General features: G+C 37.8%; 1 protein-coding gene across 4 annotated transcripts; it reads right to left on the reverse strand.

Moving 5' to 3' along the window:
- On the reverse strand, window positions 1–27994 carry RASSF9 (Ras association domain family member 9). 4 transcript variants are annotated; one of them, XM_027815406.2, is made up of 3 exons: window positions 27642–27994; window positions 21573–21734; window positions 1–3383 (listed from the first exon to the last, which is right to left on the reverse strand). In XM_027815406.2, exons 2-3 carry the CDS (start codon window positions 21623–21625, stop codon window positions 2108–2110), a joined length of 1329 nt encoding a protein of 442 aa, XP_027671207.2. In that variant the 5' UTR covers window positions 21626–21734; window positions 27642–27994; the 3' UTR covers window positions 1–2107. The 4 variants fall into 4 exon arrangements, with proteins under 4 accessions (XP_027671207.2, XP_027671206.1, XP_055568595.1 ...); XM_027815405.2 differs by lacking the exon at window positions 21573–21734 and having other exon boundaries at window positions 27642–27985; XM_055712620.1 differs by lacking the exons at window positions 21573–21734; window positions 27642–27994 and adding an exon at window positions 27296–27548.

The following is a 27994-nucleotide window of genomic DNA, read 5'->3' on the forward strand; positions in this document are numbered from 1 at the left end:
AAAAAAAAACTCATTAGACATAACTGTTAGCTAAATTCACAAGAACTCATAGAATACATTAGCCTACTCCCAACGTTCGAAGCTCTTAGCTTACTACTTGTCAGTGATACCACAGAGTTCAAAAGATGCCGAGTTGCGTTAATAAATTATTACGATGATAAGATAATATATTTGATACATATTTATGTTTCCATCGGAGCTGATGAGTCTAAATATGACATATTGTTATTGAAGTATTAAAATAACATTGTATGACAAAAACACAACACAAAATATATTAAGGCAGCTAGCACACTTTCCTGGAAAATAAACTATTTATAATATCCAAGGTTAAAAAAAAAAACTTTAAAAAACCCACAAAAATTACTCTTTTAGAAAAGGCCTTTTTTTTCTTTCTTTTTTTTCTCTTTTTTTTCCTTCTTTTTCCTTCTTTTTTTTAACTTTTTTTTTTTTTTTTCCTGCATCAAATATGTGCTAATCAGTAGTTCTAGCACTTTGGTCATTTTAGAAAACAGACGGATGACAGACATTTAAGAAAAACACAGAAAGGGAAAGCAGTGTATCTGAAAGTATTTTACATTTATACCTTTTAGGTACTGTCTGTTCATTTACTTTGTAGGCTTTTAAATCCAGGATCTGTTTGAATTTTGCTAGAGCTCACTTTTGTTTAGAAACACTGTAACTATTTCTCCGTTCAATTCATTTACTCAAAAGCATGAAACAGATTGATCTGCAAAATATAATCATGGCAACCCAGAAATTACTTATGTACTCTCTGTTAGCACAGTTTCTAGCTCAGTTAGAAATCCTTTTCGATAACTGAGTATACACCTTCACTTTGGATTCACAGCAATGTGCTGGAGAAGGATCTGAGACCAGCTATACATCCTAAGTGAAATTACTTGACTTAACCATATAGTTGTAAAATTCTCATGTTTGGCATTCCATCTTTTTTTTTCCTGGGGCCCAATATTTAATTAGCTATATAAAGTGGATCAGCTTTAGCTGTACCCCAAAGTCCTCACTGAGGAAGTAGGATTTACAGGTCCATAACCCTGCTCCAAAACAGCATGAGGCAGGATTTGACAACCTACCTGCTGTGTTAAAATGGTAACTACCTGGCTATTGGGAAACAGTATCTAGCCAGAGCCAAAAATGTCTGGTTCCTGCCCGTCCCTTCTGTTATGCTTTATTTGGTAGTCATGATCTGAGGAGGCCTGACACTGGATCTGACTGGTGAGATAGGCAGGAGAAAGCCTTGCTGAAAATGCCCCTGGGGTTAGGTGTGAGCTTGGGATTTAAGCGTCTAGCACAAGCAGGATGTAGGCAGTTCTGACATGCCCACTGGCAGGAACTATGTGGACTTAAGCATCACTGGGGCAACTACAGAGTAACAACAGATAAGTAGGGGTTTCAAGGATCTTAGAAGCAGTTAAACGCTGCTGAAAGAGACTGGAAATTAAAAACCTATGTGTGTAAGATAATTTTTAAAATGGGGCTTGGGTATTTCTGAAAATATCATCCTGATAACTCAAAACTAAATTTAAATACACAGTTTAAATGCAATTGCATTTCTTTTGTCCTACAATATCATAAAAACTATTTTTAACAGATTATATGCTCGATTATATATTCTTTTACAGCAGCTTCATGGCAGGGAAACTCCAGCTGAATAAAGCTAATGTAACAGAGCAGAAAATCAAGCACTCTGTCTAGTTTCATCTAATCTCTAATTCACATTCCTAAAAAGTTAAAGAGACGCAGAAGTGGACCCAAAGATTAGGGGATATCAAATCTCCAGACTTTTGGTCCAAGTCAGTCAGAATGCTCCTGTTTCACTGAGTATCAACATTACAAGGTCTAAACAGTCTGTCCTGGTTTATCTAAGTCAACAACCTTGCGCCTATTAGCAGTTAACCCATGAGACTGCCCATGCATTTTAGCACAAGTATACTTTGAAGTACATAAATAGACACTGTTTACTTTGCTAAAGCAGTGCCACAGTTTTAACATCTTGAAGGGCTGAACTTCAAAGACAACAAGGTTTACTAATTCTTATAAATATCCTCCAAAATATAACTTTTCATAAATGCATGACTGTTTTCAACTATGTTGACAACAGTACCATGTCCCCTGAAGTTATTTCAGAGTCCTGACTGTGTGTAGAGCTGATTCCAGTGTCAGAGTCTGTATCATTTATGTCCAGATTAGTCACTCTATGAACAAAGTCAGGAACAGCAATGCTGTTACTGGACATGCCACTGCCCTTGGATGGTTCTTCATTTGATGGAAGCCTAGTTTCGATGTTGTCTTTAACATGTAGTAAATTAAATTCTTCTGTAAGAAGTTCATATTCTTTTTCCTTCTTTTGAAGCAGTGAGTCCCTGTATGTAAGTTCTTTCTGAATGCAGCTCAGGTATGAGTTGATTCTCAGACCGTCTTTCATACTTTTTTCCAGCTCATATTTTACACTTTCCAAATCTGAGTTTTCCAGTTCAGCATTAGCAGCTCCTTCTGTGTGAATATCGTCTCCACTTTTTTCTGTGCATATACCGTGTACCTCTCTTTCAATTTCAGCACATAGCTTCTCTATTAATTGTTTGTGATGTTTCAGTCTCTCTTCAACCTGTAAAATTCCATCACTTTTGCTCAAATAGTCATGCATGTTTTTCTGATCATCTGGCCTACTCCCTTGCTGCTCAGCCTCACTTGGATTGATCATTAAATAGGAGTCCTGTACATAATTTTCTCCATCATTGGCCACACGATCTAGATGGAATTTTGCTTCACATTTTTCAATTTCCATATCTAGCTCCTTCATTCTAAGGACTTGTTGATGAATGGTATGATCTTGAGAAATGATCAGATGAATCAGTGTCTCCATGTTATCTCTCTCTTGCTGAACACTGTCCTGTTTAAGCTTGGCCAGTTTCCGGAAAGTCTTCCTCACAATTTTCTTTTGCTTATCTATTGGCAACATCTTCATGTAATTTGCTGGACTGAGATCCCACTGTTTTTCTACATTTTGTACTACCTTAGCTTCAGCTGTCTTCCACAATGGAAATGAGAGGAAAGCATCTGACTTTACCAACACAAAATGCAAATTAGACTGCTCCTCCCCCCAGGCTTTCCAAAGTCTCAGAATCTTTGTCAAGGGAGGAAGTACTCGCTCTGAGCCTCTCCATTTTTCTACAATGCAGTAATCACTAGGTTTTCCAAAAAGGACCTTTTTGTCTCCAAAAGTTGCTTGATGTTCCTCAAGCAATGCTTGAATGACTTCTGCACAAGTGGTGCGCTTTGTCAGGCCACATACAATCTTCTCTTCCTGACAAACCCAAACCACAATCTCTCTTTCATTTGAAGCCATGTCCTTGTTGGGAGACCTGGAAAACAAGAAGAGACCAAATATAAATTACATATCAATGTCACAAACTGTATGAATAATAACAATAATTCCGACATGACTACCACGTTGAAAAATTCCCATATTATTTTACAAGACAATATACTTATTTAAATTACATGAAGAAATATCATTGGATTAAGAAACAGAAAACCACACCTATTTCAGCTACTGCTTTAAGATTATTACTAGTCCAGCTGGATGAGAATCTCACACAAAATGTCATTTATCAAATTTAGGTTTTGTACACTTAAGTGTTTATTAACAATCAGTGATAGATTTTGGTAATCTGCATTACATTTCCAGACTGTTTTAGGATAACATAGCTTTTAGATCTGCATTTCTGTTCTCATCACACTGACACTGCACAAACTTTTGTAAGCTCTTAATATCACCGAGGCTTCTGAAGGAAAGAACGATGCCTCCAAATATGTACTGCACATAGATGGGCTGAGAAAAGACAACTGAACATCTAAGTTAAAAGAACTTGATGACAGGATAACTCTATAGCTCTTTTGCCACACCTGTACCCATACAAGCATAAACACCATTGTTTTCTACTGTGATGTTTCACTGACAAGTCTCAAGAAATGTGTTGCTTTTCCTGAAGTACCAAACAGCCTTAGTTTCAGTGAGTTGTGAGAGAATACCAACTGCAAGAGAATACCTATATAGGTCCCCATTTTATAACCTTTGTAATTATACAGAAATGCCCGAAAACGTATAAAGGTTTTTTTTAATTATTATTTATTTATGAATTCCAATGAATGTGTAACTTGACATTAGCAGATAGTGCCTTCTTATACACTGATATACCTAACTTCAGGTGTCTAAGAACCCATTGCGGCTACTGCAGCTGTCTAATCAATACAATCAATGGAGCCTAGAAAGCCATACATCTGACCAAATGTAGAAGTTCACAGTTAACTCATCAGTTTCTCCCCCTCTGAGTAGCCCTGGACCGCCATATGCCTACATTGGCAGAGTGGCCTTGCGAAACCCAGGATATTCCCACCCTCTAGCCTCCACATGCATAATTTGTCGCTTGCCCAAACCTGGTGATTTGGCCTCTTGTCTAAAATGATAAAACAATAAAATCCCTGAGGAAAAAGGTGTTTCTTTGGATTTTCCGATATCACTTCCATTTCACTGAATGAATGAGATTTAACCCAGTTTGACAGAGAAAGCTTGAAAATGAAAATGACAATTTTCACGAAATTTGGACAATATTCAAAGGGCGCAAAACGACATTTGGTTCTATCTGGGACTGCTTATTTGCAGCACTTTTCTAGTCTTTTGAGATGTAGTAGGAATGGAGTTTTACCTGGCTTAATTAGGGTTATACCCTATGATTATTAAAGCAATCCAACTTGTTTCTTTTTCTGAATTATTACACAACACTACAGACACACTGCAATCTAATAAATTGAACTATGATTGACTCAGCTCTAGGTGCCACTCTGACCAGAAGGCAATGATCCTCAAAAGACAGGAGTCTGCAAATGAATACCAATAAAACCTACAAGAGTGAGTTTATTAGTATCATCGCACAGGAGATCTCTGTCCGACTGCGTTGCTCCAGGTCTTGGAACATTCCTCTGTAAAATCTGTGTTTTGGTAGATTACTCTGAGTAATGACATCATTGTCCCACTTCAATAGCTCCCTCTTACAGACCATCATTTTTACAGTAATTATTTTTTAAAACTGGTGTTCAGAAGATTAACAATGTTTTCACAGACTACTTCTCAAAATAGGAAAGCATATGTCACAGACATAGAAAATGGCAAAATGGCACAAAGAAACAGAAATATTCAAGTTTAAATGAGCAGAGAGGGAGTGAAAGATGATATGAGATTAAACAGCATTACTGTTAAGTATGTCACATGCTAAAAGTCACTATCTGTAAGTGGTTTTAGGTTTACAGAACACATGATGCTATCGAAATATTTTTATCTGTTGACGGATTGATAGTTAAATAAAACTTACATAAATAGACAATTGCAACATAAGTTAGCTGTGGCTGTAAAATAACTTTTTTTACACTACAGATATAAAAGGAATAAAAAAATAAAATACAGAGTTACATTATAACTTAAGCATAAATTTATGTAAAATTAATTATCAAAAATGCAGTGTCTCAAACCATATTCACTACTGATACATAAATAATTGACCTAGAAATAAAAGTGTATTACCAGTCACTGAATTTCAATTTATAAATGTACTGACATGAAAAAAGAAAAAAAAGACATAAAAGTATAAGAAATATCAAATTGGGACTTTAAGGCGGTATATTCTGTATGTCTTTCCTGGTTAGTTTTTGGGTTTGGTGGGTTTTTTTTAATCAATAAATACATTTTAGAGAGTGTTATCTCAGTCTTTTACCATACTTTTGGGAGCCCTACACAATTTGTTTGCACATTGAAACTCTTCCTACTTTCTTTTCTTTCTTGTTTTTTGTCAATTGCCATATTTTCTCCTAGTCAATATTTTCAGTGTGAACAGATTATATGAGTTAAGCAGAAGTTTGTTGTCTCTTTTCCTGCTGGCTCCTTTAAAGCTTTCTTATGAAGACAGTTTCTCTTTGTGATATTAGTAAATCTTCACATAAATTTGAAAAACTCTAAATATCCCATAGTATTAGTGTACTGATAAATACTTTTATTATACCCATTTTTTAAATGGAATTCCCACGGACTTCAGCAGGAGTTAAGAATCTTCTGGTGGAAATACATTGTTTATTGTAAAGCAATCTCTACAGGATCTGTGCAAACAATGTGGATATAAGCCAACGTTCTTAAATTACTGTTACCAATAATTTTTTAGCAGTTTATCTCCCAGTGTTTTGGGGTGTGTTTTTTGGGGAAGGATTCTTCTTTACTTCATCTATAACATATTTAACATACTGAAGTCCACAACTAATAGTGGGGCTGCATGAATGGATAATGTATTCATGTGCAGATACACAAAGAACTCAAGTAGCTTATACATGTATGTACATATAGCATATGTAACATACACCTTATAATTATATTGTCACATTTACAGAAAAGGTGAGAAGAAAAAAAAATTCTGAACATCACTAATTCTTGGATTAAAACAGAACTGTAAAGTGCAAATTCTTTCATTATTTTTTCCATGTGTTTGTCAAAACTTATACTGTGTTCATTTTTATTCAGTAGCCTCACTAAATTTTTGATCTTTCTAACCAAAAAGAATTAGCAAGTCATTTATAATCCTACAGTGCCATGGAATTCTAATACCTTCCAAAAAATCAAAAGTGTTCTTTATTATGTTCCACTAAAGAAATGGTAAACTGATGTGGCCTACCATGAACCTTTTAAGTAAAATTTATTGTATAATTCTTTAATCATAGTTAATTCAGGTAGTGCCAAACATAAATGAAACTTCAGTGTGTCCGTCACAGCATAATAATTATTAAAGACTTGCTTTCAGGATGCAAGAAGATGCTAATACTAGGAAACATCTTTCATTAACCTGTGCTTTCCTCATAGAAAGTGGAGAGCAGATTCTGCATATATGAAGTGGAATTCATCTCACTCAGGGATCTGAAAGTTAGGATTTCTTTATAAATTCACCATTAAAGTTCCTCTTTGTCATGAGAGAGTAGACCTCCAAGGAGAATACCACCACAGCCAAAACCATTTATGACCATTGGGATAATCCTCAAATTAAGCTATTTCTCTCCTTCATTAACTACAGGAGACCTATGTGGCTCCCTTAAACTAAACTCCTCATTTTCAGGTAGCTACATACAGGCGAGAGGAAGCCAGTCAGATTCTCATTTATTATCTGAGAGAAATTTAGCAAGAATGGCTCAGACAACAGTAGATTTAATAAACATAACTGTGGGACCTACACATTACAACTTCACAGCTTAGTTTAGACGCTGACTATTCCATTTGATGTTCGATTTATTACTACTATTTCTATGGAAATCCATTAAGTCTTTTCAGTACTAAGCAAAATGTAATGCAGTTTGTAACTCCTTGTCTTGAATAAATGTTGGTCATTGGCAGCAACTTTTTTTCCCCTGAGATGTAATAGTAAAATAGTCAATATTCAGCAACAAGAGCTGCTTTTAGACAGTCATTTTAATGAAGAGGCAAGCTTCTCATATTTACTGGTTCCTTGCCTTTCACATCCTGGAGTTTTCTAAAGGAACCAAAACACCTATAATTTTTCAATAACTTATAAAGTTTGTAATAAGAATTTGTAATAGCTAAAGTGTTTTTCCACTTTAAATGTTTGGCTTCCTTGAAAAACATTTCCAGTAGCAACTTCTTCAAAACTAGCTAGGCAACTTATTTTTTTTCAAAAGTTTACTGCTGTTGCTGTAAACAGGCTTTAAAGCTTTCAGTTCTGGCTTGAATTCTGTTTCCTTGAACTGATCACTGAAACGTTCCATTTATCCATCTATGATTTTAAAGCCTCGATGTTAACAACATGCACGTCTATCTTTTTTTGCAAAGTCACTTGTTGCTCAGGAACAGATGTAAATTTAAACTTCAGAATGGTCAAAAGTACATTTCCAATCTTTTTTGTTTGTTTGTTTTTATTGTTAGTTTAATGCCTTCTACTCTTTGCTTCTCTTCATGATGACCCCAAAATATATTCTAATCATGTTATAGACCTCACACAAAGTCTTGATTGCCTCAGCACAAGCTGATTGTTGCACATCAGATATATACTTCATTAATTTACCATTCAGGCCTAAGGGAAGAAAGGTAATACATTCCAGCAATGTACAGACAAAATAAAAACATGTACTTATGTTGCACAAAGTCAAAATATGAGATAGCTTAAATGCTGGAAGGCACTTTTGATATTCATTAAATTTAAGGGATGTCCAGCACAAAAACATACATATCAAACGCATAAATTTTTTGCTTTCCTAAAAATTTTAACATTGTTCCTAAATATTCGATATATAGTTTTACAAACAATCATGCCAATCAGATAAGGGGATGCACCTACTTTTTTAGAATTTCACCTTCATGTCTATAAGATGTTCATTTTTCCTTACTAATTCCAGTAAATATTCTGTTGGGACTAGATCACTCACATATAACATTTTTAGCAGCTTAACACAGTGTTTCTGAAATGCTGTTGACACTAAAAGAATATTTGGTTTTTGCTGAGAAAAAAACATAGATAAAATTCTTCTCCCCCTTCACTGTAATAAATTCTTTGTAGATATCCACAGGAAAATAAAATTTTCTCAACATTACCGTACTTCTGGATGTACCACACCACACACACCCCCCCCAAGGAAAAATGAAACTGAGTAACTCAAAAATACCTAGGTAATTGCTAGAAATTTCACAGTAGGACATGCCTTTACTAATTTTAAATCAACATGAACAACAGATCCAATTTTAAGTCAACATGAGCAACCAACTCAAAGTTTTTGTGTGAGGAAAGTTATTTAAAACTTGAGATTATGTTTATGAACAAACATTTTATTAGTTGTCTCCTCCCAGTCACTGAAATAATTTATACAGATAAATAAATCTATATGGAAAAAATAAATTATAGGGAATAAAAAATCTGCTGGTGAAAATAAAAGCACACATAGCGATACATTAATCTTTTTCTTGAAAATATGTACAACTGTTGATAATGTATACATTTGCCATCAAAAAGATCATTCTGGAAAGCCATTCGTGTGAAATATCTTTGTCATTTTTTTCACCAATTCTTGTGAGAAATTACATTTTATAGTCTTAATTTTCAGAGATGGAAGAGCTTTTACATATTATATATGAATTAAATTACTGTTGACGGCATAAAGTTATATCTGTTAGTAAAAACGTTTGTGGGTTGGAATATTCCTGTATTACTTAGTGTAATAATGTCACCATTTTTTCTTTCACTATTGCATCTGCAAGTGGCACATAATCTGTAATTAGTAATTCTTTATGTCCAAAGGGTTGTTTCTAGTGTTATGCTAGCAGATGATGTAACTAATTTAGACCATTTTGGTGTAGCAAATTAATCAGATTTTGTACTTGTGAGGAGATCTTTTCTTCTCTTAATCTATTTTTTTCTTTTTGATGCTGTACTTTCAACGTACAGAAGACACAGAAAGCCATATGACATGATAGTCATTTGCAATGCAAGAAGAGCTACAGAACAATAATCTATAAACAGCCTCCTATTGACAGTATAAACCCTCTCAATAGTGCATTTGAACACACAGTCTAATCTACAGCAAATCAGATAATTATGGTTTACGATTGATGGGCTGCCATGATGGGATCCTCAGCTGACCACAGCTCTCAGGTAGGTATGCTGTTGTCATGACCTCCCCAGAGCAAGATCAAAGTGCTTCTAAACTTCTAAGACGCAAACTGCTACCACGATACCACCCAGAACAATTCACTTCTTCAATGGAGAAACTGAAAGTGGCTAAGTGACAGAGCCAGGGGGGAAAAAAAGGCTTTAAGAGACAACCCTCCTGCTGCCTACTGCTTTCTTGCAGTGGAGTCCTTGCCTAGCTCTTTGGTATCTGGGATCTCAGTGCTTTCCTGAGTCCACTTTCAGAGTCCACTGAGAAACATAACACTTTCAGGCAGACCCAGGCAGGGCTGCACTCCCTGCGTCTCTCAACAGGCTCCCCCTTCTTTCTCAAGCTGTACACTCCCAGCCCATCACCAAGACTTCTGTGCCTCATCTCCTGCCTACCATGCTGCACAGCAGGAACCTATCTTCCAGCCAAGAATGCCGAGCTGCTGAGCCACTTGCTCTTTTGAAAAAGGTGTGACACAATGGCATAAAACATCTGAGGAAAATAAGACTTCTGCCACAAAAACATTGAATAATCCAGTGTTTTCAAGGGGGTGGGTGGTGTCTGAGCATGCTGCTGGGGAATGTAAATCTGCCCACTTGGATCCTGGCAAGTCTGTATTTGTGCTATGGTCTTCTCTTTGCTCTGCACCCATAGATGTTTCTTCCATGTGCAAGAGCCCAGAGAACACATGCCTTGTTAAGCACTCGCTAATAACATTGTTATCTCTATGTGTCAGATCTGGGCTATAACTACCTATCAAAGAAATCTGATGGCTTGTAATTCTATTTACTTGCTGGAAATAAGGAGAGGTCAATATTACAGGGATATCTACTTCATACAGACAACCTGCATTTGTAGTGCAGGACACACACTACATGTCATTTGAGAGCTCTGGATACCAATGACTTTTACATGTCAAGGTGTATAAAGGCTAATTAGTTTATTAGTCATCACATTCCATACATAAATGATAATATTATATTGCTTTCATTATTTATTTTTCAAAACCTCAGCATGTTACTATATATATATATCTATAAAAATAAAAGCATATATGAGACAGTGGATGATAATTTTGAAATAAAATATCAAAAGATACTTTGGCTTTGTGGGGTTTTTATCTGTGAAATTTGCAAAAAAGTAAAATTATTGGCGCCATGTGTTGCAGCCCTTGCTTGGAAGAGACTAACTTAATTTGATCCAAACAGATTTTGTACAGCAAGTTTAAGCATTAAAGCTATAAAAAATTACACAGCCCATATGAAAGGTAAGGTCAGAAGTATTTCAACCTTTCAGAAAAAAATGGATCATATTAAAAGTTCATACTAAGTTTATTCAGATTATCCACATTTAATACACCTTTTTTCTCAACTTTCTGTCACCTTCTGTAAAGTCATTCAAAAAGCAATAAAGGCCAAATCTTATACTCAGTATGCCTCCTGCCTAAGTAGATTACATGCTTCTGAGTTTCCTAAGGGCAGCAATGAGGAAGTATCTACTCTATCAAGCACCCTATGAAGCTGGAATTACTCCAAAGCCTTAGGGATTCAAGACAGCCTATTAACTAACTGCATTCCTATTCCCCTTCACCTGTCCCAAAAACAGTATTAATGGAGGCACAGTTAATGTCCATTATGTAGGAGATAGAAATGTCCATACATGACATGTCAGAAACTTGGTCCTTCTTCCCTTCTGCATCACACAAAAGTCAGGGCAATGTCTAGTTGAAAAGCATCATGGCAAGGCAGGATTAGTACTTTGACTACAATAACAATAAAACGCCTTGATATAGATAATCAGAGTAGTCCCAATGCAGCAGGAGGACTTGGAAAGAACACCACAGAACTTGCAAAAACAAAATAATTATTCCAAAAGAAATTAATTTCTCTCTGCCATCTGTTTTTGTATCCATTTAATGTTGCTCTATAAGTCTTCCTCCTTTACAAAAATGTACATAAGCATTTATTAAAAGTAAAAAAAAATTAGGCATCTAGATACTCCTAGTTTTCAAACATATACACAGTAGTTTGGATGTTCTAATTGAAATATTTCAGATATTTGAAACAAGAAAACAATTTAAACAAAGTTTATTTTAACTACCTACATACAACACATTTCTCCTTGTATAAGTTTATGTTCATTTTGTAATTATTTTTTAAAGGCATAAATTTTTAACTCAGACTCCCATACTGTCAGGAAGCCTTTATGAAACATTTTAATTAGCAACAGCTGTTGAAAGTTATGTCCTATATCAATTATTTTGCGCACTGAAAACTATAACTAGTTCCTTAATCCCTTCTGCAAAAGAATGCCATCACCTCAGCTAGATATCATACAAAATTGCATACATTATAATTCAGCAATGACCTATGGTTGAGATTTCTGTTCAATCAATCATTTTATACTATATTAGAATCGGAACGGGATAGTACTGTTCTGTCATAAAATAAATAAAATGAAAGTTATGACAGTTTTTGAAAAATAATTCTCTAAGACAATTATTTTATTACAAATAAGTCATTCACAGCAGAGCTCTTACTGACTTGAAATGTCAGACCAGTAAAAATCCCATGGGAAATCATGCACTTCATTCTCATAACTGCACTGCTTGGACACAGGTGCCTGTTCAGGCACCGATATTTAAGAAAAATAAAAAAAGGAAAAAACTCTGACAGTATTTCAAACAGATAGAAATAAAAGAAGCCAACAGGAAGAAGCAACAAGGACTGAGTAATAACTCTATCATCTGGTAAGTAGATGGATAGCAGAGCTTGTACGATGTAGAAAATAAGCCAAGACATTCCACTAAGTCAGAACATTGCACTAACAGAAAGAAGTAAAAGACATTGTAAGAAGAGTTATACATCATGCTCACTAGATAAGAGTGGTAGTTATGACGGATTTTCCTGAACACCGCCCTGCACTCTCACTGCACCCCCAATTTAATAATGACATGACTGTGTCATTGCTCCCATGGCTGATACTGTTTTGCAAGATCTCATTTGTAAAGCCCAAGTGCAGATTTTCAGCAAAGGTGACCAAAAGGCTACAAAGTCCTCCACTTATTAGCTCTACCCTATACCATGATTATGCTCCCAATCACTTAATCTACCCGCAAAAGCAAAGGCTGCAGTCTCCATTCAGATGAAGACTGCATCTTCCCCTGCCCTTTTCTTCCTGTCTTACATCTGAAATTATTCCTCTCTCCCTAAGGGTACACATTCTCTATAAATTACATCTACACTTTAAATCTGCCTTCCTGTTAGACAAATCATCGTTCCTCCATTGTATATTCAAAGTCATAAGGTTGGTAAGTGGATATTAGTCAAAAAAATATTTGGAATTGCAGTAACATCAGCAAGCGTGCTGTGTACACAAAATGCCATGGAAGGTAACAGCTTCATCGTATCAGGTCTGTATTTGTGGTGGCTGGCCTGACACAGCAAAGGTTTGAGAACAGAGGAAAGCTGTCCACTAAAATATTTTCCAAGATGAGCAACAATAACATTAACAATTTGCTTTACTGGGAAAACATGTTTTGATGTGTATATTGCAACCGCTGCTGAGGAAGCAGCTGTGCTACTGGAATGGAAAATCCAGGGAAAACTCCAGAACCAAGAGTCACTGACATACTCAGTGGCAGTAATTCTCTAGACCATAATGGGGGGAACTGGAAGATGGGCAATTTCAAATAGCTTAGTGTTAGAAAGCAACATTCAAAGTTTAGGAATACCAATACATCAAGTGTTACACCTTGATTTTGGGCACTGAGTAGTTCTTGCTAGCTGACAGAGAGAAGATGCTGCTTTTTATCTACCACAAGAATTTTGCTACACTGCAAAAATACAATTCTCTGTATTGTTCCTGTGTCTATTTAAGTGCCTATGCAAATGTAAGCACTGGTTACACTGTACAAGCTTTATGGGGCTCCTATTAATAATGTACAGAATGCATCTAAAATTTCAACACTTGCAATAATACAGAGGAAGCAGAACACTTTATGTCACATTCAGAATACAGGCTTCCAAATGATAAAGCTAGAGCTGCTATTACAGTTAATAGAAATTTGGTTTATCTAACTTCTCCCATTAGAATTTTTTTAATTGCCTTTTAGAAGCACCCTGGCTGTTTATGAGCTTCTGAGATCAAAGAGACGAGGGGAATTCCAAGGGCTGAAAGCATGATTGTTTTTGTTGTCCCATGAAATTGAGTTCAGCTTTTGTTGAAAGGCAAATGTATACTATTTCCCTCCCCTGGGTTTGTTGATATTTTGCTCAGTGAAGAAATAAACACACAAAGCATTCTGAGGTTGGGCCTGAACTGCCAAAACGTGAATAAAGCACACTACCTGCAGACCAGTGATGATTAGGTAAGTTGAAGAAAAGAACAAGATACAGACAAGGAAATAAGATTTCATTCCACCTTTCCAATACTCCCTGAGCTAAAGGAGGCTGGGATGGTTACCTCCTTATTAACCCTTATACAACGTGCATGGCTCAAACAGTTCAGTGCACCTCTACTCCTGGTGGCACTGTGTGAGGCAGATGCTAACCTCATGTACAACGAAACGAACGAAAGTCCAGATGGACTTAGTTTTTCACCAATCTTCAAGCTGAGCTCAGGCTCAGCAAAGCATCTCTTCTTTCCTTACAGTCTTTTCCTGATGGCTACCTATTGGAACTACTTTTGTAGCTGTGTTAGCTGAAGTCTGTGGTGAATTTCAGAGTTTGGGCACTGTACTTCATGATTCTGAAAAGGAACATTGTAGGAATCAGTATTTTTATCTTCTGTTTTTTAAACACCCTAACATCCCCAGAGCCATCCCCAAAACACACAAAATTATTTACAAGGCTACTACTTTAGAAAAGTGATCATCCCAAATACTATTTTTACTGCTAAATCTAGTCTTATAGCTTAGTGATTTTATGACTTAAAATATCATTAAGTAATTTAGGCAATCTGATGTCTACCTGACATGCCCATCTCCTTGCTTGTGCCAGCTCTGCTACTTTAACCAAAGGGTTTCCAGCTCTATAAATTGGTAGCAAGCTAATTCAGAAAACAAAGACAAGAAAAAACAAACAAACAAACAACAACAACAACAAAACCAAAAAAAAAGTAAAGGAAAAAAAAAAAAAAAAAAAGAGGAAACCCAGTTTTTGTTCTTTGACCAGTGCTCCCTGAGTTGGGTTCCATGTATCAGGTAAGAGTAGTACCAGCGCAGAGGAAATGGCAGAGAGTGGTCAGGAGCCTGGAAAGGGGGCTGAGGACTGCCCTTTGTGCAACAGCAAGGCTTTAGATCTGTTCTGCCAACTCATCAAACGTTACCCTTTCTTAACTTTTTGACATCTAATGATTTTCAAAATAGCTTTTTTTGTATATCATAAAACCTAGTTTGAGTATCTCTTTAGTTTGCCAGGAGTGAGAAAGGAAGGACAGGCTTTAATTTTCTTCTGTATTTATTGCAACACATTTTGCAGACAGTGAACCACCCCACTTTGAAATTGTACTGTATGATCTTCCCCATTTCATTTGCTTTCATTAAATTATATTGAAGATGTCACCTAAAGGGGGTTCTATCAAGACCTCATTTACAATCAGTTATTTTTCTCTTCCCACCCACCCCCTCCAAATTTCCCTCTTGAACTTTCTGGAAGATAATTCAGTGACAAATGTGTTCCATTACTTACAGCATCTGAAGACATGAAAGGAAAAAAAGATGAGATGATTAAGTGGACTTTGCATAAATCTTCACCCTAAAGAGCTAAACTGAATACTAGATACATAATTATGCTAACAAGAAGAGTTGACATAATTTTTTTAAAAGAAACCTGAAGTGTTTTAGTGTCCATTCACAATCCAAGAGATTTGTGCAGTTTATGCTTTCAAGTAATTTTCTAAAATTGCTTATCAATTAATGCTTCAATATGTAGTTAGTCATACATAGGCTGATAGGGTTGCTGAAATATCACCACATCCTCTCTAAAGAAGCTACTGAACAAATTAAATAAATTGTTAACCTTACTGACTGTGCTCTGCCCTAGCAAGGAATATGCTAAAGGTGGCACAGGAGCTTGCGAAACTCATTCTAGCCAGCTCAGCAATAGAGACAGTGAAGACAAGAAGAGAGGAATTGCTGTCTGGAAGCAAGGTTAATGCTGGATCATAAAGATCGAGAGTAATGGAAAATTCACTGGATTAATGTAAAGAAGAAAGTGTAGGCAAGAGAGATATGCAGAGAATAGCATCCAGCAGCACACGCAAATGATTTTTAGCTGTGAGAAGATGAAGGAAGCTGACTGCAGAGGGAAGACATTCCATGATTCAGATAAAAAGCCATGTGAATCCTAAAATATTTGAATGATCATGACTTAAGCTCAAAAACTGATCTACAACAGAGATAATGAGTTTCTAGCTGGGGCCACCTGAAGAGGCTTGTAGCCATGTCAGTTGTCCACCACAGTCCTCCTACTGGAACAGAGCTGCTTGACTGGCCTCCAGATTACATAGGTCATGATGAATTAGGCCATAAAGATAAAGGCCTTGTTAAACCATCTAAGATAACCCACCTGAATGTGATTAAACAGTTTAGGAAGAAATAATTCAAAAATTTGATGCAGCTGAAAAGATGGTAACCCCTGGCAAAAGATTTGTGACGGACTGTGAGACCAAGTGTGGGCCAAAAACCTGCAGTAGGCACAGCTGAAGCCAGGCAAGGCCAGGTGTCTGTGGCTAAAGACCAAGGCAGGCCCAAGAAATAATGGGGCTGGTTTTGCAAGACACATCCATGGAAGGATAGTGATTATCCGAAGAGGGCCATGACACCACAAGGACAGTGCAAACTGCTGGTTGTCTTTGCTGCGCAGAAAGTCAGACTGAGTCAACATTCAAATTAATCCAGTGTTTATTTCACATATCCAAATGTCTTTGCAGGTGAGGATCTTTTCAACATCTGAGCAATGCAGATGACTTCATAGCTCAGGGAGGATAAAAAGGCAGTTTACTTCTAATAAGGCACTTTATAAGCTGAACGAATACCACAGCAACAGCTGAATGAAGGCATTCTTCCTTCTGCCATGAGAACAATTCTGTGATGTTTGGAGAAATATACATATTTAGTATTCTTCTGTGACATGTTCACATTCTGTTTGTTGCTTCTGACTTTTAAAGAACTCTTTTATGTATGCAGTTTTGTCATATGCAGATGCATATGTATGCAATCTACAGAAATGGCTATTTCTGCACATATTGTTTATATATATGATGATTTGGGGTTGTAATATGTTTTATTGTACGTTAGATGTAGATGATACAGGTTAGGTCTATAAGATATGTGACACTATCTTATGTGCTATACATATGCATTATATGATCACATACAACACAAACTGTCATATATGCATTTATGTACTGAATATATGGCTACCATGCACAAATACTTCAGCTGAAAGAAATATGCTTAATTTTAAGCACTGGTATTAAAGTTTACCATGCTACTTAGTTCAGTGAAAATGGATTTGATTCCAGCTTATCCACAGCAAGGTGAGTTCCTTCCATTACATCGGACCCCTGCCTCAGTTGAATGTATACAGAAGACCATACTCAGTTTTGCCAGATCCACAGAAGGTACTGAGGCATTGCAGACACCAAGTGTTACAATTTCCAGGTGTCTTCCCCACTGCAGAAATTCATAATTCCCTCTTGGGACACCTAAACTTCTACAAAAAGTGCTACAGAAAAGTTCAGTTCCTAACGGGATTTGCTGACACCAGCAAGTTCAGCAGGAGCTGACCTAAATTAGTCAGAAACACAAACAGAAGTGTGGGACTTGGGTACTGTTAGACTGCATTGAGATGTTCACTGCATTAAAAGAATACAATATTAATTAGAACAATGACCAAAAGCCTGACACCTTCAACATGAATCCGCGTCTTTCTCTGGGTTACTGTGACACATACAAGCCAGCACAAAATGGGACAGCTTCAACAGGAAACACTGAAAGCATTTCAGTTTAGAATAACTTGACTGGACTTTCTGGACAAACATATGTTGAAGACGCTAGTGTGGGCATCCTACAGGGTGTTTGGCCACCAGGATGCCTTTGTGTGTTGTTGCACACATTCTGAGCAGGGCTATGAGATGGGACCTCATGTCACCTTCTTGATTTTGGTAATGTGTAAGGGAGGCACATAACTGCAGCGTATTCACGACCAGTGGAAGACATGATGGGAGTATAGGTGACTGAGGAGTGCTGCCCATTAAAATGTTACTACCTAAAGGTTTAATCGTATTTTTGTGAACATCAGAATTCATAAAGCTTGTATTAGGTGCCTACAATGGCATTTAGTACCAAAATCTCCTTCATAAATCTAGCTAGCTCTTATTACTTACATTTGCTCAGTACGTGCCCATTTTATATCTTCTCTCCTATGTATGGTACTACCTTTTACAGAAAACACATTTTTTAATTTAATCTTTTGTTATATGTCTTTTGTCACCAGATATTAATTGCATCACAAGCTGACGCACTGTTGAATTTATCTCCACATATTCTTGTAGGGAGAGAACTCCCTTTTACAAATCAAATGTCAAAAAGATTTAGGCCAAAGCTATCCACTCAAAGTTCTCACTCTGGCTAACTGAATTGGTATCTAGAGAGATGTCCAAAGCAGGACATCCATAAACTTCCTTTGTTTAGCTCTTGTGCAAAACAGATTGCAGGACACTGAATTAGCAAATGAGGAACATGCAGTGAGTAAACACTTTTGTAAACTGTGGTTTATGTGAGTTGCCCAACATCAGGTAGGAATTTTGTGGCAGGGGCAGGGAAGACATCCATGCTATTAGGATGCTTCTCCCTTAATCATACATTGTCCACCTGTAATTCACCTCTCCATTCACTATTCCCTTTTTAATTTCCAAAATGAATGGCACAAGATGGTTAATTAGGTGCTCCACAAAGTCTGAGCATGCTCCATGAAGACCTTCCCTTTGAAAGGGAGTGGGGTGGAGCTCATGTCATCCACTTTAAGCTATTTAAGATGTAGATATGCAGTCAAAGATAATTTTCTGACCTTCCTCTGTAATCAGTGGCATAAGATAGGCAACTCCAAAAGGGTGACTAGTCTCATACTGAAAGCTTGTCTAAGGCTGAATGAATTGCCCTCTGGAAGTGTTTAGATGTATCCATTAACTACAAAGAGTACCTAGATGACTAGATACATATATACTCAATGGCTCAAGTTGAGTAAGACGAGGCCTGGCTTTTGTGTTTTACCATGTACCTGAATCTTATGAACAGTATGAGTTTCAGTAAAAATAAGTTCTACAGTTCCAAAAATAACTCAGATCTTTGACACCTGTAGTGACCTTCATGAGTAAAAAAATGTGATTAGTTCTCTACCTAGACCTTAAAGTACCAGAAGTCTGAGAAAGTGCAGTAAAGTCAATACCAATCCTAATTTTTTTTGTTAGAAAACTGTATTTGTACAGAGCTTTTCAGTAAAACGGGATAGTGACAACAAGGTGGCCCCGAGAGATACAGGCAATAATCAAGTTAAATAAGTAGGAATCAGAACCTGTCAACAGGCAATGCCCAAGTGAAACAACAGTTCAGAACACCAATTTACAAATTATGAAACCAACAGAAAAAAAAGCAGCTGAAAATCAGCATATGATCCTGCATTTATAAATATCGCTAAACCACTCTTTGATAAGTGAACAGAATCTGGTAACTTCCTGTGACAAATGAGGCATCCTTTATGTCATCAAAACCGTGCCCCAACTGTTGCTCTGAAAAACTTTGTAGTTTAAATGTGCTTCCACAAGTGGAAATGACTCTCTGTAAAAATAATGCTTTTGAATTTGGAGGAGGTTGGGGAAAGCAAAGTCAGGTGTTCCACATGGATGAAGGAATCTATTAACACATAGCAAATTGCAGGTTCAAGACCCAAGGGCGGACTCTCTTAAAAATTAGTAGTCTTCACTCAACTACATCATTCCACTAAGGTCATGCATCCTTACAAGTTAAAGTGAGGTAAATATATTTATACCTGATCAAAACACAACTTGGTCTAATAGATTATTACATTTTTCTAAGCCTGTTTTTGTCCCTGAACACAGGAATGTTATGCTTTTGCATATTTATTTTAAGCTTTGTTAGTTTTGTATTATTAAAAGGAGGACAAAATAAATATATCATTTTTCAAGAGAGCTGATTATATCTTCCATTATGGTGAGAAATTCATAATTTGGAATTCTTTACATTAATGAATGAGAACAGCTAGGGTTGGAAAATAAAGATAGATAATTAATCAGACTGGCAGTTTTGACAGTCAAAATAGACATATTATGGTTAGGTATTTCGTTTATAACAAATACCTACCCTCTGTATAAATATGTTTTCCTTCTAGCATTACTATGCAGCTGACTGATGAATGTGAAAAAAAACCCAAACCAACCCAAATAAAAAAAACCCAAAAACAACCAAACACCCAAAAAACAACCCCAACCCAGGAAAACAGAGGTTTACATCACCTTCAAAATTACAACATAAGAAATAATTTGGTAGCCTGGTTTCCTCTAATGCTAATGCTCAAAAAATGTATGTCTAGCAATCATCTAAACTACAGATTAAATTATTCCAATTGACAGAGGCAAACACATACTCAGGCAGACAGGAGTGAAATAGGGAAAAGTTGGGTGAGCAAAACACATCTTTAAATAAAGTGCATTTGATAGGTGTGCTAAACTTACACTAGAAATTTTCTTCCAAGTTTAGTGTCTTTCATTCCTCCTACATTATATCAGGACTTAGGTTTCATAGAATTAAAAATATAATTACATGACAATTTTATTATCATTACCAGTGAAAATCTTCCTTTCTGATTTTTAGCTTTAAAAATTAACTTTCTTTCCTTATGTTGACCTCACAAAACCACTTCAAAATCTGTTAAGATACACATGGCATTTTTTAATATATTTCCCTCTCTGTGACATTGCAAGCCTCCTCACAAGCCATTTTTAACATTATGAAAAATTTTAGACCATTTAAAATTCCACAGCGAATCATGTGAAATCAAACCTAAACAATCCAGTGTATTCTCATTTGTCTGCACAGCAGCCAGCTCTAGTGGACTGTACAAAGATTAGAAACAAGGAACTCCCAGATTTTATTCATACCTTTCCCACTAACTGGCTTTCACACTCTGCAGTTCTACAGATTTTACACTGTCTAGTCATGCCCTACTTATTTTCCTGAGGCGTGTAAATATTATCACCCAAATTACAGCTAAGGAAAACTAACTATGCTTATCAGTTGTCTGAGGTCACAAACGAGTTGGTATCATTACCACTATTAAAACACGTGCACCTTAAGTGCGTTTCTAGATAGGTTGAGACAGGAAAAGGCGACTAGTGGGTCTACCTGGTGCCTACTTGAGGCAAGTTCCTGAAAGGTGCTCAAAAAAGTTTTTTTCTGGATAAGGTTCCAAAAAAAATGCAACTTCCAAAATCACTAATCATCTCCTGACTTTTATATTTATCTGTAACACATAAGCATGATAAATGATTTATGAAAATTTCTGATTTTTATTGCAAGAGTTTTGCAGGTCCATGGAAAATTTACAACCCTGGAAGATAAAATGCCATCACCAGAATTTTCATAAAACCTGTACTGCACTCAGTTCTAAGTAATTTTTTTTTCTAATGAGGACACAGGTATTTAATACTTGATTTTTAAAAAGACCAGATGCAAACTGATCTGATGGAAATTTTCAGACAACTCTGCATGACATTCATCTGTAATACAATAACTTACCTACCTGAAATTACACTGAACTGTATTTGTTTAGTACCTGTGTTCTGTAGAGGATGGTTCTGGCCTTTGTACACAAATGAATTTAGTCATCTATTTTCCCCTCTAATTCCATTTGGTTGGTCACTCTTCATCCTGAAACCATCTGACTCTTATCTGTTGTGTCCTGTGTGATACTTGGTGAATTGCTAGCATGGTAACACTGCAGAAGACAGAAAGTCACCATCTTAGGAGTATCGTCACACATAAGAGAAACAATAGAAGCGACAATAATAGCTGTTACCTATGCACACAACTGGGTTCCAACACGTCCAACATTCCATTCTAAGCTTCACTTTGCGTGTGGTCTTAAAGAAAAACTTTATCTTGCATCATCCTCTCAGTGGCCATTAATAAGGATTTATCTACATACTAAATATAGCAGTTGGATGAACTAATTAAGGCTTGTACAGCATGTGTGATTTAATGCTTGCAAATAATAATGTTTAAGACCATACTTTTAAATTGTCATTATTCGTCATATAAAACAAACAAAACAAAAAAATTAAGATTGTCTGAGTGTAGGTCAATCAAGAGGTACTACTCTGTGATTGTCACCAACTTTAATAGAAGTTATTAGAATTTTAAAAATCCCTATCTCCAAAAACTTACATCTCTCTGCTGAAATCAATACACATTCAGCAACACATCTGAGCCTTTTGCCTGCAGGTAAAATACTAATTTTTCATCAGTAAAATAGAAAATCCTCACTGACCAGCAAGAATTTTCCTCTGTAACACCACTGTTTCTTTGAAATGCATCTTCTCAGCCTGGTTCTACATCATATTAGTGTTTCAGATTAGCTTCAGCTTAACCTAAGTAATACTCTTTCCTTAGATGGTGTAGTATTACATGTATCTATTACTCGTTTTATTTACTCCTTTGGAATGAAATTGCTGTCCACCCTCCTGGAATAGTAGATAATTAACTCCTTAGAAATAAGGTTTGTGTTTTGGTAGATGACAAGCTCTTCCTGAAAGTGAACAAATATGTACAAAGATTATTATAAAAGGTATGCAACCATTTTGACCCCTGAGACAAAGCTGAGAAGCAAGACCAGAAAATAAATTGTAATGCATGAAATCTGGCTCAAAAAGTAAAAACTCCTTTGATAGTTCATAAATACATCTCCCACTCAAGGAAAAGTAAAAATATAAAGAAGAATGGGTTCCACCATTACCAAACAAGCACCATCTTTTCAACCTAAAAATTTAACACAGATAGCACCACTGATTCTAAACAAGGTTTTATCTACCCCCTCCAACATACATACCAAATGCCTGGTAGTCCTGAATCAAAAAGCACCTTTATAGCTTCAAATAGACTTTTCTCCGAGTATGCTCATCCAAGATGACAAGTATTAGACATCTCACATGATCCCATGAAACTTACAGTGCAGGTCATACACAGTTCATTCAGATAAGCAGCTGATCTCCAAGAGCTTTTCCAGTCCAAACCTAAATGCTGAGCATTTTCAGTTTTGCCTCACCAAGGCTTAAAATGTACAGCAGCGTACTCAACTGTACAGCAGCAGAGATGTTCAAGCTAATACTCGAATCACTGCGCTAACCAGGTGTGATGAGAAACTACTGAAGGAGGGGAGGAAGGGAGGGAACATGGTAATGCAAGGTCAGTATCAGATAGATGAAGTCTCTAATCTAATTCATTACTCTCTACTGTAATATAAAACCTGAGAGAATAATTGAATGTTTCTTTCACTGGGGAGGGGCCTCTGACTGTCAGGATGGGAAGAACTCCCTCTATATCCGTACGCATGAATGGATATATATGGTCTGTCTTTCTACCTCTGAACCAGAGATGAGCCGATTAAAGAGAGGCGGACATAAAGAGTAGGCAAAGAAAACCTTTGCCTCCCATATAGAAACATTATGCTAACTGCTATGGCACTAAAACATTGACAGTAAAAGCTGTCAAAAACTGGAAAGGAAAAGCAAAAACAATAAATACATTTAAATAACAACAGATTTGTAACACAACTGTTTCATCATCAAACAGTACTCCAGGTTCAGATGTATTGTATGTCAACAGAGAATACTAATGGTTGTGGTAAACGTAGGGCCAGCATGAATTACACCGGCAAAAAATATTTCTCAAGCTATTTGTGCCTAAACAGGACAGCCCTACAGCATCAAGAGCAACTGTGTGAAGAAGGCAGATTATCTATACCCTCTTTCTTTCAGTTTGCTACTTCCCCAGCTACAACTTGCACGAAACAATAGAGCTTCGACAAGTTTGGGTAAGGTTTATGTGAAAAACCCAAGGAAGTGGCCTCAGTGGAAGAAATAGCAGTGGAGTTAGCTTTCTTCGCGTGACAACACTGGGCAGATAAGACAATGATAGATCCAGATATCCTTGTGATGATGGGTAACATTTGAAGTGTTTAAGTGAACCAAGACCCATTCTCAGAAGTGACCAAATCTAGCACCCAAGAGCAGAGAAGTCCTGATCTTACAGAAAATCAATGGGGCATAAATTTCTGTTCTACTTAGCAACCAGGAAATCACATACAAAGTGAAACCCTGGTATGTAAACACTACAAGTATATATGCTTTGTATTTATTTTCGTATTTGGATGAGGAGCTCTTCTGCCCCTGTGCAGCACAATGTGCTAGATCAGTACTACACCTTAACTGCAGAGCAGTCTGTGCCCTTCCCCTTACTCCATCTTTGGCTGAGCATTTCCTCACATCACTGCACTTCCAAAGTGTGATGCAAGCTGAGCTTTCCTCACACTTCCAAATAGCACCTTTAAGAGATGTGTATAAAAAGAAATCCCTTTCAGTTTATCCATGTTATGGAGGCTTAGTCCTGCAGGAAACCGTCCTTTTTCCTTCACTGCCTCAGAGGTACAGCCCGTCCCTGCTGACCACACTGGGATTTGCAGGCGGGTGCGGCATGGCCTCGCTACCTCTTGCATGTATTGCTCTCCAGGGGACACACTGACAAGCACATACACGTTCTGGGGACTATCATTATTTCTGGTTGTCACAGGAGGTCAAAGAACAGTACAAAACCTCCTCATAACTCTTGAAAAAGATAACAAGATCTCACTCTTCTCTTTCTGGCCAAGAAAAATATGTTGGGGCCACATTCCTAGTAGCTGCTCTTCTGGAACCAAACCAGGCGTTATGGTGATCTAATGGTTACCTAGGCCTTGTGCTGTCCCTCTGCATGAGCGAGATTTCAGCAGCCCAGGAGAGTAATACTAGCTGAAGATCTCTCAAATACTAGAAGCAGTTCAGCACAGGTTTTGTCTGCCTGACATTTAATCTCAGTTTTTCTAAAGGCTTGGGGCATCAGAGCAAGTACCCCCGCCTCCTGCTCAAATGCCTCACACACACAGACACAGTTAGACCAACCTCTTTGTTTAAACTCTGAGGTCTCAGGGGTAGAGACTGACATTTTATGATCTGGATGTGAAGAGTCTACTGTGAAACAGGGCCCTGATCTGGGACCTCTGAGCAATGCTGCAAGACAAGCACTAATTACAGAGGTGTCATCTTGTTACCTGAGCAAGTGACTGTAAAGTCTTCATTCTGCTTCTGGCTCTTCTTCCAACTACCTTTGCTGCCTTGACTTAGCTTTAAACCCTCCTCCTGTAAGCACAGATTTTATTCCTCATTTGCTTATCTGATAACTCTCAAGAATTATATATGCATGTAGCAAATGGTCATTAATATCTTTCTTCAAAAAAGCAAAAACCTCGAGTTTCTCAAAAAGATGTACAAGCACTAGATCTAATAAACAAAGCAGCAGATTAAAGATATACATATATGTATGTCCCTTTTTGGTCCCTCTTTACAGGTAGGCAGACCAAGACAAAGTAATGAGCCACAAATTCCAACTCCCCAACTTCTGCTTTAAACAGTGTCAAGGATTTTAAGCTAACTTCCTTTTCAAAGTTTCAAACAAGTTCACAAAGATACAATTATAAAGAAAAAAAAAAGTTATTCCATAGCTCTTCAATCATACAAGACCCTTTTTACTAACTGCATAAGCAAAGTTTCATTCTCAAAATTCAGAATCAAAAGCTGATGTTAAATACACAGAAATTTAAATACTTGAGATAATGACACATCTTAGAATTTGGTAGTTTGCTTTGTTCTTGACACTGCCACCACCCCCACCACCCCTTTTTCTGTAGTCACAAGACTTTCAGCCCCTTCTTATTACCACAACACCTCTCTGCCATTAAAGGCATTAATTTATTTTTTTCAGGGGGGAGGGGGGAGGAGGGTGAACCGAGAAGAAAGTGCTAGATGTTCACAGTAATGGTTCCTTTGGTATGTTAATTTGTATTACCTATTTAAAGCTTTAGATTATGACTTTCTTTTCCTGAGGAATATAATGTCACATCAGCAAACAAGTGAGATTCATGCAATTAGTATGAAGATATTTTCAAAGTCCTAAAAGAGAAACAGTTTCACTGCTGAACAGGGTGGAACTGTGCTTTATGATTTAACACCGTTCAGGTAATTGATGGCAGTAACAAAATTTCTGGTTTAATACTAATAAATTTACAGCTTTGGTAAAAGCAGGTCCATGTAAAAGTTCATGTCCACCTTTCCAGATCTTCTAAACATAAAATGGCCACATGGGAAATACATAAAAGTTTTCCTATTTCCAGACACATTAGCAAAATACACTGTTTAATCAGTAACCTACAATATTAATAATTCTAAAATAGTATTCTATTTTTAAACTGTGACTGTTGCAGTCTTTTTGATTTCTATTCCACGTAACAAGCTAAGTTAGTATTTTCACACAATCCCAACAAATACAGCTGCCCCAGAATAACTTTCACTATATTGAATATGAAAAACAAAAGCCAAACATGGAAAAAAATCAGGACATTTTTACAAGACTTTTTTAGGATCCAGTTATATTCCCTCTGGAAAAGGTTTTCCCTTGCATACCCTTAAATACAAACTAAATTTCAGTGGAGAGCACCTGTCAAAGTGGGGAAGAGATTACAAGTGATTTTTCAGTTCCCACTGAGCTAAAACTTCAGTGACCAGTTTCTGTTCAGTCTTAGCTAGACACGTTCAGCCACTGTAAATTCCATAGGGGCCAAGCAAACCTACTCCACTCCAAGCACATACAGTCTTTATAAATCGAGTGCCATCCTAGCACTTAAATTGATTACATAACCTTTTTTCTTCATTTCACAGCTGGTGTGCACAACATGTGGAAGCACGCACAACACGAGGGGCAAAGTCCCCATGAAGGAACTTCGCCGGAGCCAGCCCAGGGACCACAGCTGTCTCACCCTGAATAGTTTTCTAGGCAAAAAAACCCCAAACCAACAAGAGAAAAACCCCACCAACCCCCCCAATAAACAATACACCAAAGCCATAGGCAGTCAAGTCCAGCTCAGACTAAAGGCTAACCAAAGCAGGCATGCCCCCTGCCCACGCTGGAAGACCCGTGCTCTCCTGCCTCCCAGGCTCATAGACAGCGGACGAATTCAGGGACAGGTCGATCCTAAGCGATTGCAGGCTGCGGCTCGCTCTCCCAGGGAAACGGGGGGAAAGCGGACGGCGAAGGGCCCGGAGCCCGGCCCGGCCGTGAGAGACTCGGGGAGCTTCTTCCCAGCACGGGTGAGGGGCTCCAGGCTGCCCCGGCCGCCAGCCCCTGCGGCCGCAGGCAGGACCCCCCCGCCAGGGCCGCCAGCCCTCCCTCCCAGCCCCGGCCGAGCCTCACCTTGTTAACACGGGGGGCTTCCAGCGTCCGCCTTGGTTTAGACGGGGCAGGTTTGAAGTCGGGAAGAGCTACCTTTCTCCTCACTGAAAATACTGCCCGAGAGTCAAAGGAGACAGAGCGAAGAGGGGCGAGACAAGCCCGGGGCAGGGGGGGAGCGCCCCTTCCTCCGCACACGCCGCCCGCTGCCCCCGGCCCGGCGCCCGCCCGCAGGTGAGCGCCGCGGTGCAGCTGCAGGGAGCGGCAAGGACCGGGGCAACGCATCCTCCCCCCAGAACAACAATCAAAGTATAAAAGCAATCCATCCCATACCGCCCTCCCTTTTCCTCCGCGTACCCACGCACTTTACCTGTTTTTATGCCGGGTTTTTAATAAATTCCTTCCAAAGGGAGCCATGATCCCAGCGGCAGAAGCATAACATCAGCGATCCCCAAACAATTCGAGGGTGTTCCCTTCTCCCCTATTTTTTTCCCTGAGCGCCTTCCAGCTTGTTAATAGTCACTGAGCGTAGCGATGAGCTGGAAGTTGTGCAATTTACTGCTAACTTTGAACTCCGGGTTGTTGCTGCTGCTGCACCTTTGGAGTCCTGCCCAGCTGCAAACTTGAAGGAGGCGTTTAGGAGCAGGAAAAAGAAGGGGGGGGGGGGGGGGCGGAATACGCACTTGCTCCTGTGATGTGAAGTTATGCACAGAACTTGCTAAA

Source organism: Falco cherrug, chromosome 5, assembly GCF_023634085.1.
Source record: "Falco cherrug isolate bFalChe1 chromosome 5, bFalChe1.pri, whole genome shotgun sequence".
Lineage (NCBI taxonomy): Eukaryota > Metazoa > Chordata > Aves > Falconiformes > Falconidae > Falco > Falco cherrug.